General features: G+C 51.4%; 1 protein-coding gene across 1 annotated transcript in view; it reads right to left on the bottom strand.

Moving 5' to 3' along the window:
- Positions 1-10,210, bottom strand: part of PLXNA4 (plexin A4) — a 476,871-nt gene that overhangs the window by 36,262 nt on the left and 430,399 nt on the right. Inside the window, exons 22-24 of the mRNA XM_010831752.1 lie at positions 4,056-4,324; positions 847-913; positions 8-79 (exon numbers count right to left, since the gene is read on the bottom strand). Of these exons, the coding sequence (XP_010830054.1) occupies positions 8-79; positions 847-913; positions 4,056-4,324 (408 nt within the window). The remainder of the gene's footprint in view (positions 1-7; positions 80-846; positions 914-4,055; positions 4,325-10,210) is intronic.

Genomic DNA, 10,210 nt, shown 5'->3' with positions numbered 1-10,210 from the left:
TGATGGCATCGATGGGCCCCTTCTCCATCTGCTGCTTGATAGCGCAGAACAGCGAGAAGAGGGGCTCCCCAGCGCACTCCTGCACACGGAGGAGAGCCGTGCTGGGAGGACCCCACATGTGTGGAGCCTGGCCTCCCATGGCCTCTGTCTCTCCTCTGCTTTCCACTTCTCTGTCTTGATTCTCTTCTGCACCCCTTCTTGTTCTTTCCCACTTCTGTTCTACAGCCCTCTCTTCATGTTTCTGGCCCCACACCCCTGTCTGTCCCTCTCCCAGTTCCCCGCTGTACCCTGCTTTCTCTGCTGCCCCATTAAGGAACAGAGGTCAGTCCTCAGTGGTGTGAACTCCTTACAAGTCAGTAATTGGAGGCCAAGCAGCTCTTCCGCCTCCCAGTCACATTTGCAGTTTAACTGCCACCACACGTGCTTCTCTACCTGCCCAGGGCCCTCATCAGCATCAGTAAGTACCAAGCTGGGGCCAGGGCAGGAGGAGAGCAAGAGGAAAAGAAGGGGTGAACTGTCTTCAGCTTGAAATGGGAACGCAAAAGAAGGGGTGAACTGTCTTCAGCTTGAAATGGGAACGCAAGGGTCTTCTTAGAGCTCATCTCCCCTCACCTGGGAGAAAGTGGGGACCGTGCCTCTCAAGCCAGTCCTGACTGTGGGGCTCTGTCTCCTGAGATGGTCAGGAGCCTGTTCCCTCCATGACTATGAGGAGGGAAACACCATTTCTCGGTGGGATTCTAGGAGCTAGGCCGTGGTATCTGTGAACTTGGGAGCTTGCAGGTTGGTGCCCAGGCTGGTGGGGAAGCTGAGGCAGGCCCAGAGATTCCCTCCCGCATCCAGTCATACCTTGAGGAACTTGTAGAGCAGGAAAGTGAACCAGTTGGTCAACATCTTCTCGGCCACTGATTCAGTCCTGGCAGCAGTCATGGAGGGACCCAACAGAGCAAGACAGAGACAGAGGCAGCTGGTCAGACCTCAAGGGCAGGAGGGCAGGAAGTCTATTTGGAGCTTGCTGCTTAAGGCTTTCAGAAATCTTAAGACCGTAAGGGATACCTGGAAGCTCCAATACTTTGGCCACCTGATGCAAAGAGCCAACTCATTGGAAAAGATTCTGATGCTTGGAATGATTGAAAGCGGGAAGTGAAGGCGGGGATGGGATGAGATGGTTGGATAGTGTCATCAACTCAATGAACATGAGTTTGAGCAAATTCCTGGAGATAGTGAAGGACAGGGAAGCCTGGTGTGCTACAGTCCATATGATGGCAAAGTTGGACATGACTGAGCAACTGAACAACAAGAAGGGATACCTGAGTTCCATGGACTCCTAGACACATCATAATGATTAAGATAATTAATAACATAAGCTTTGCCTACCAAGCTGGGGGATAACTTTCTGGGTGTAGACTCCTCAGTGGGTTTCTGTGAGAATATGCTAGAACATCATGTCCAACTGTCCAAGAGCACTTTCTGTGTTGTCCAACCTGGTAGCCACCAGCCATAGAGGACTTGAAATGGGGAGAGGTAGAATTTTTTATTTTATTTGCTTTAACTTAGATTTAAATAGTCACATATGGCTCATAGCTATCACACTGACAAACATCTTAGAGAAATTTATAAGATAGGTGTGTTCCTTAGAGTAAGAAAAGAAAAAAGAACCCCTGAGACACTCATTTGGCTGGGGATGGAAAAGAAGGTGACAGGGGACATGGGTCATGGAAAAAGGCCAGATAGACCAGACCGAGACCATCCCTTAAGCTAAAGGCTCCCAGAGTAAGTAGTAACAGGGAGCTGAATCTTAGCTCATTCCAATAGATATCCAAATTGTCCTATTTAAAAGGCTTCCATGGACTTTGGAACTTCTCCTGGGAGCCTTTCTAGAGTTTTATTTGCAATGATAGTGATTTCATTCTTGAGTCTAATTTGCATCTTTCATGCTACTACCCAAACCCATTTTTTCTTCTTTTTTACTTTGGAAAGTGAGAACATTACAGCAGCATGACCAACTAAAGGACACTTTTGGTTGCATTCACTTAAGAGAAAAACTACATTCAAACTTGCAGTAAGAGTGTGGCCAGTTCCAGAGAGAAAGCTTGTATCAGGTATGTTTGGATAGAGTTGAAAGTTGCAGTTGCCAGAAGATACTAACACCTCAACTCTCAAGGTGGTTGGACAGCTGCCAGCACTAAATGAAGCTGAGAAGAAGGAAAACTGTTGAAAGGAGGAGAGCAGCCAAGGACAAGAAGAAGAAAAGGAGACATAGGAGAGCAGGAGGAAGAGAGGGCATCTGGGAGAGAGCCAGTGGACAACGAGAGCAGGAAATACACGGATCCAGAGTGAGACCTTGGCGGCAAGTTGTTGGTGGGAGTTCTGGCGGGCGGTGGCAACCCTAGAATTATGCTGGTGGGTGGCTGCATGGTGAAAATAAAACAAAAAGCAAAATAATCTACCTTGCTGCTTCTAAAGCTGTATGATTGTGCCTATATGGAGCAACCTTTTGGAGCTGTGCCTGGCAAATGCCCACTGCACCAGGAAAAAGCCAGAAGTAAACACTTCACAGAGCCAAGACTACCCACTGGACTGAGCGGGAAGCCCTGCCTCCCACTCAGAGACCAAGGATGGAAGGCAGGGGCCAGGCAGAGGCAGGTGATAAGTGGGGTGGTCCAGGCAGAGGGCTAGACGTCATAGCTTGATGTGGGGGAAGGCAGGTTCCAACCTCATCTATGCAAAGGCTAAAGGAAATGGAATAATAGCCTGGAGGAGAAATGGTCTTCAAGTGCATGGACAGTTTGAATGGAAGACCCTGGTGCTTTAGTGGCAAAGAACCTGCCTGACAATGCAGGAGACAGAGGGTCGATCCCTGGGTCAGGAAGATCCCTTGGAGAAAGAAAGGCAACCCACTTCAATATTCTTGCCTGGGAAAGTTCATGGACAGAGGAGCCTGGTGCGCTACAGTCCATGGGGTCACAAAAGATCTGGACACCACTTAGTGGCTGAACAACAACATCAGACAGAGGCAGAGGGTCTCTGTTTCCTCAAGCAAAGCCATGGTATATGGTTATGTCTGCACACATGACCATGCAGATTCCAAACAGTGTCAAGGATGAGGCATCCCATGGTTTTGAAAGGTGGACCTGGAACTGGCAGAACCCACAGCAGATGCCAGGAAATACATGCTGTGTTGCATCAGGCAAGTTGTCACTAAAGACCTTGAACTCAAACACTGACTGGACCAGTGCTTCTCGAATTTTAATACACTTTCAGATCCCCTAGGTTCCTCACTAAAGTGCTAATTCTGATCCGGTAGGTGTAGGGTGACCTGAGGATCTGCATTTCCACCAAACTCTGGGTCAAGCTTCTGTTGCTGGTCCCGGACAGCAGTGAGAGTTACAAGGGGCTGAAGTCTGCCATCTTGAAATGGTGAGGTGGGTGCCCAGAGAGGCCCTGGGGCATCTCTCCTAATTCAAGTTCAGTCATGGAAAATCCCATGGACTAAGGACCCTGGTAGGCTGCAGTCCATGGGGTTGCTAAGAGTCAGACACGATTGAGCGACTTCACTTTCATTTTCATGCATTGGAGAAGGAAATGGCAACCCACTCCAGTGTTCTTGCCTGGAGAATCCCAGGGACGGCGGAGCCTGGTGGGCTGCCGTCTATGGGGTCGCACAGAGTCGGACATGACTGAAGCGACTTAGCGGCAGCGACAGCAGCATGGAAAAGGTGAGGGGGTGGAAAAATGACCTCTGAAGAATCCATAAGAGAAAAATTCTGGTAGAAAGGCTCAATCAGGGGAGTGTAAGGGCAGAAGGAGGAGAATGGAAAGTCAGTAGAGGGGCAGAAGAAAAACCGTGGGGCAAGAAGATGAGCTTGGTTAAGTCATAGGTAACACAAGGGGCAAGTTCTTCTAAGAGGGCATGGGTCCACCCCAGCCTCTGGCCAGGTCAGTGCTGGACCCTGGGGGACTTGGCTGCTCCTGGGAGATCCACCCTGGCCTCCCGAGGGCAGAAGGGCCAGGCTGGTGCGCTGGTCTGGATGGGGCCCCCCGGGCCACGATCCTACCTCCTGAGCAGCAGCTTGGGATGGTTCTTGCTCTCCAGGTTCTTGTCGATGAGGTCGGCCAGCAGCTGTTTCAGCACATCGGTGGCATACTCCAGTTTGCTCTGCAGCACCGTCATGATGAGCGAGGCCACGTTGCCGCGATCGCGCATGGAAAAGCTGCGCTGAGACTCCAGTGTGCGGATGAAGGACAGCAGGAACACCTTGTTGTTGATGAGCTGAGCGAAGAGCTTCAGGCCTTTCTCCACACGCTCCTGCCGGTAGCCCGGGACCTGCAGGGGAGACCCAGGGGTGCGGGAGTCTTAATTGCCTCCCACAATGGGGTGAGGCAGGCCGAGCGCCAGGGATGCCCCAAGGGGTTGGCTGTGCACAGTGTGGAGCCTCCCAACTCCCGTTCACTCATGACAGGCCACATGGCTGATGCCACCAAGCCTTTATCTAGAGCCAGGCACTATACTGGGTGCCTACCTAACCCGTGTCACAGCCCACGAGCCAGGTCACTGTCTCCAGAGGCAGGGAGAGTGTCATCATTAGTACGGAGTTGAGAAGGGGGCCCCTCGCCAGCGGAGACCGCCATCATAGCCCCAGGTGACTCCAGGTCATGCCAGCTGACTCAGGGAGTGTGGGCTTCTGATCCCCGCCCCCTGGCTGGGGGATCACCAAACCTGCGCCTTCGGCTGACCTACTGCTGACCCGTCTCCGATGCTGGGGTTCCTGTTGACAGATCAGTGGCCTCAGAGCCAGGACTTCTGGGCTCCACAGGCACTCTAACACCCCCATGCCGTGGAAGCTCGGGCAAGTCCCTTTACTTCTCTGGGGCCCAAGTTCATTCACTTGCAAAAAGGAGAAGCTTAAGCCCAGGAGCCTCTCAGGCACTGCCTAACTCTAGCACTTGTCGTTCTAGGAATTCCTTCTGAGACCCTGCTCCATGCTGGGGAGGAGGAGGAAGAGGGTTTTATCTTCCCGCCTGCATCTTCTGTCCATTTGGGAGATCCGTGCAAGGGTGTCCCATCCACTCAGCAAACATGAGCCAGCAACTGAGCCAGGCATGGGAGCGGCAGCTCTGAGCTGCATGAGGTCAGGCACAGTGGTACCATGCGTCATGCCCCAAATCAGAAACGGCCAGAGGTCGGGCAACAATAAGAGACCCCCAGGAACTGTCGTACATTTACCCAAGGATGTGCTTCAGGGCAACAGGGATGAAGGGCCTATTGCCACTCACAAAAACAGGAATGACTCTTGTAAACATATCGAGAGAAAAAAGTCAGGTGGAAAAGAGAGCATACTGTACAATACCATTTAAACCCAGATTTAAATAAAACAATTAAAATTCTTCAAAAATGGAAGTAAAAGGGTTTTCTGGGCGGTGGCTGTGACTGGAACAGGGCTCAGGGGAACTTTTGGAGACTGTGAAGTTCTCAGTCTGTGCGCTGCCTGACGGCTGTGTTCACTTGGGGGAAATGCGCTGAGCTGTGTTCTGATAATCTGTGCATTGCTCTGTCCGCACATGTGTGTGTGTGTGAGTCACTCAGTCGTGTCTGACTCTTTGCGACCCCTGTAGCCCACCAGGCTCCTTTGTCCACGGAATTCTCCAGGCAAGAATACTGGAATGGGTAGCCATTCTCTTCTCCAGGGGATCTTCCCGACCCAGGGATCGAACCTGGGTCTCCCGCATTGCAGGCAGATTCTTTACTGTCTGAGCCACCAGGGAAGCCTTCTGTCTCTATGCTTCCATGAAAATAAAAAGTTCATTTAAGAAATGAAGCACAGCTTCTGCTCTGGAGGGAAGCACTGGGGGCAAGAGGCACCCACTGAAGGTGCCTTTGAAGCCTTATCTTGAAGGATGTGTTCCCTACCCGCTGGGGGTGGGGAGGGTAAATGTGCCAGGTCCTTGGGAAGGAGTCTTGTGTATGGAGCAATAAAGGACACAGTTTCAGTGTCTGTCAAGCTTGCATTAAGTCCATCACAGCCACTTATGAACTGCAGAACCCTTAGGAGATTCAGTTCCTTTATCAGTGACAAGAAGGCACTGCAGCTAATATGTATACAGTTCTTATCTATGCCAAGCACGGTTCCTCATACTTTAGGAATACTGACCATGTAATCCATACAACAGCCTATGAAGCAGGGGCTGTTATTACCCCAGGGCCCCATGAGGATAAGGAACTTTCCAAGATCCCAAGACAGAAAAGTGTCAGAGCTGGGCCACAAAGTGGCCCTCCTGGGGTTTCTGAGAGTGCTGAACGAGACATGTGAAAACCCTCGGCATGACTACAGTCCAGTTATTGAGTGCATCCTGCTTCTCTCTAGAGATTTTAAACTGGGGGGGATGGAGGTGGCCAGAGAAACCCTGTTGTCAAGGTCCACAAAGCTGGCAGATGCAGAGCTGCAAAGTTCCTGCTGCTCATTTATGGTGCCGCCCTGTGTTCTGGGCTCAGGGCCTGGTGCTGGCTGAAGCAGAGTCCAGTCAGACCCAGGCCTTCCCCTCCGATCGTCAGCCAGGAACCATGCAGTCCTTTCGGTGGGGGAACCCCTGACCCCTTAACTCTGCAGAGAAGCACGCGCACAGAACTCCTGTTGCCTGGCATCAGAAGCTCACACAGGTCAGGAACAGGCGGGTTTCCAAATTGGGTCCATTTGTGTTTCCTTTGCCGCTGTGCTGATACATGGAGGGCTGGTACCTCTCCAGTCAGTTCTCAGGAGAGATGGGAACTCGCCAGAGCCAGGGTGGTACTGGCTAAGGCCCCCCGGAACTCATCCTGGCTCTCAGCATAGCCCCCTCTGGCAACCCTCTCGTTCCCCAAGGTCCTCCAAGCTCAGCTTAGCTCCGGCCTGGCTCTTTGAGTCCCACACTCCACGGGGGCTCTTGAGGGAAGGGCAAGGGGAACACAGCCACCTCGCTGTCCATCAGGCAGGGCCGCAGTCTGTCCACTGTCTGTCTGTCTCCTGCTGACTCCCGCCCCGAGACAGCCCCTCCCACACACTTGCACACGCTTTACTTCCTCTCGCCTTCGGACCCCTCAGAACAATCTTTCTCTAATTTGTCCTGATAATGAGAGATAACGCCATTTCTCAGGCTCCTGCATTGTGCAAAAGACAGTCCTGGCACATTGCACACATCGATCAAACAAAGCCCTCTCATAACCTCGCGAGGGTGAGTCGCGACCCCCTTATAGCCGCCTCTCAGGGAAGCCACTGCAGTTTCTCAAGGCCAAGCAGCTGGTGGAGGGCAAGGCTGCATTGCCAAACCCCAGCTTGTTTGGCTACTAGTCCCTGGCCATCCTCTGCATCGATGGCCAGTGTATCCTACCCCTGGGTCTGGGCGGTGGTGACTGACAGTCAGCTCCAAGTCCCCCCATGCTGGGCCTCTTGGAGCTCAGGTGTCATTGGAGGAGGACAGGGGAGCCAAGCACAGGGGAGGAGGGGAGGAGTTGGGGGAATGGCTCTGGACTCCCTGCCATGGCTGCACGCTCCTTCCAGGCAACAGGGCCAGGGCCCTGGGCAGGAAGATTCATCAAAATGACCTGCAGAGAAAGAGCATCCCCGTACCAGCAAGCAATGGAATCAGAGAGACTAACAGACTCGTACACGGAGGACGGCTCTGTCACCTCTGGGCTCTACTGCCTCATCTATAAAATGAGAATATGAGTGCCTATGTCATAATGTTTTATGAACATTAAATAAGATAATGTATGTAAAGTGCTTGGCACACACAGAACGCACTTAAACAGCAGCAGTTTTACTACCTGCTTCTCCTCCCTTGGCTGTTTTCACTGATCCAAGGTACCTAATGCATTGGCACAGTGTCCAGGGGCAGAAAGTAGGCACTTTTTCCCCAATTTTATGAAGAGGAGAAGGAAGTGAAGTATCTTGGTGAAAAGTATCCAGAACAATTCCCCTCTGTAACTTGCCGCCCCCACCTCCTAAGCAAATGGCACGCTGAAACAAGAGTTTCTTTATTCACCAGATGGTTCGATAATTTAGTTGAAGTCTGTGAGAATAAAACTGGATAGTAAATTTTAATTGTAACCCAATAGGTTAGAGTTTAGGAGACAAGGATAGATGGAAAACGAGGTGTGCGGTTACTGTTTGCTCTGCGTCTTTAAAGGACTGGTGTGTAACCGGTGTCTGGGCAGCCCCTTATCTGAATGCCTGGGCTGCACTCAGATTGTCATAAAAGAGAGGGCCTGGTGGCCCGACCTCCGGGACAGCCTGAAACCAGAGGACCCCATCTTCTTCACAAGCACGGACCATTCATGCCCATCCCAGCACCTGAGAAGGTGGAAACCCTGCTTTAAGTTAGTCAGTGGCTTCCCTGGGAATGTTTCCAAACCTGGAAAACCAACAGGGAGAAACTAATCCAGAAGCAGGGAGAGGTTGGAAATAAATGAGAAAAGAGTGATCCATATGAGATCTCTGGACAATGCATAGGAGGCTGGATCTCACATAGCCCCAGGCTAACGTGGAACGTAAATGGCAATTTCTGTCTGCAAGAAATCAATGAATGAGTTTAATGGAAATGAGAAACTCCTGTGTTCTACATACAGAACCCAAAAGATGGAAGCAGGGGCTTCAACAGACATTCGTACCCTCATGTTCATAGCTGCATTACTCACACTAGCCCATGTGTCCACTGACAGAAGAATGGATAAACATAATATGGTTCTTACACACAACAGGCTACTATTCAGCCTTGAAAGGAAAGAAATTCTATCACATGGCACAACACGGGTGAACCTTGAAAACATTTTACTAAGTGAAAAAAACTAGTCACAGAAGGACGAATACTCTGTGATCCCAACTATACGCGAGGTATGGGCTTCCCTGATAGCTCAGTTGGTAAAGAATCTGCCTGCTCACCAGCTCAGCTGGTGAAGAATCCACCTGCAACGCGGGAGACCTGGGTTCGATCCCTGAGTTGGGAAGATCCCCTGCAGAAGGGAAAGGCTAAACCCACTCCAGTATTCTGGCCTGGAGAATTCCATGGACTGTATAGTCCATGCGGTCACAAAGAGTCAGACGTGACTGAGCAACTTGAACTTTCATACGAGGTATTCAGAGTAGTCAAGCTCATAGAGACACAAAGTAGAAGGGTGGCTGCCAGAGACTGGGAGAGGAGGATGGGGAGTTAGTGATCAGTGTGTACAGAGATTGAGGTGGGGGAGATGAAACAGTTCTGGAGATGGACGGTGATGATGGTTGCACAATCATGTGAGTGAACTTAATGCTACTGAATTGTACACTTAAAAATGGTTGAAATGGTAAATTTTATGTTATGTATATTTTGCCAGAATTTTTACAAGTCTGTGTGACCTGCCTGATTCAGAGCCCATGCCTGACAATTAGCCATCTCCTGGTCTCTGCCTCGGGGAGATCAGTGAAGCTGGCTGTTAACTCCTTTCTGAGCAGGAGGGTAGGACCAGAAAGTCTCCCCTCATGATAAAGGCAAGGACAAGACAGAAGCCTCAGGTTGGAGGGGAGATTTTAAGGTGCCCCATGAGGAGCAAGGCTATGGCAGGACATGAGGTGACTTGTAACAGGGGGCCATAGAAACAGTCTCAGACATAAATGGGGTATCCACCCAGAGAGCATCCAGGGAGTCATACAGGCTGGTCAGGTCATTGGCAGAATCCAGCAGCCCTGATTCTCGGAGGCTTTATTCTGCAGCCCTGCATGGACTGAGTTCATTCCACAGCCCTTGACAGATGGGTGGGTGTGTGTTGCGGGGGCGTCAGGGATTCCTGGTGGTGCAGCCCTGGACGGGCCTCCTGTGCATCCAGCCTGTAGGGTGGGTGGTGTCCCCATGAAGTGAAGTACAGTTCAGTGCTCTGGACTATACTGAACAAGGACTCCTGAAGCTTTCTGGGCAGAGGAAGGAGTCTGCTGCCATTCATTCTGCAGCCCCGGAAGCCTCTGTTTAGGGGATGCCTTAGCTGCAGGGGGACAAGGCAAGCAGGGCCAGGGCAGTGCACAGTGGGGGAGGGAGCTGGCTCCATTCTTGGGGGCCTGGGCTGGGTGTGAGGGGGCCCAGAGTTTCTGTCTGTTGAGCCCAGCTTGCTGGATAGGGCTAGTGGACTGTGCACCTTGCTGAGGATTAAGGCTAGGACTTGGGCAGCAGCTTCTCTCGGAAAACTAGCTCTCAAGGAAAGGCCCGGGGA

The sequence above is a fragment of the Bison bison genome, unplaced genomic scaffold (assembly GCF_000754665.1).
Source record: "Bison bison bison isolate TAMUID 2011002044 unplaced genomic scaffold, Bison_UMD1.0 scf7180017864530, whole genome shotgun sequence".
In the NCBI taxonomy this organism is placed as follows: Eukaryota; Metazoa; Chordata; class Mammalia; order Artiodactyla; family Bovidae; genus Bison; species Bison bison.
Note: the sequence above shows the minus strand (reverse complement) of the source record. Positions and strands in the feature narration are given on the sequence as shown.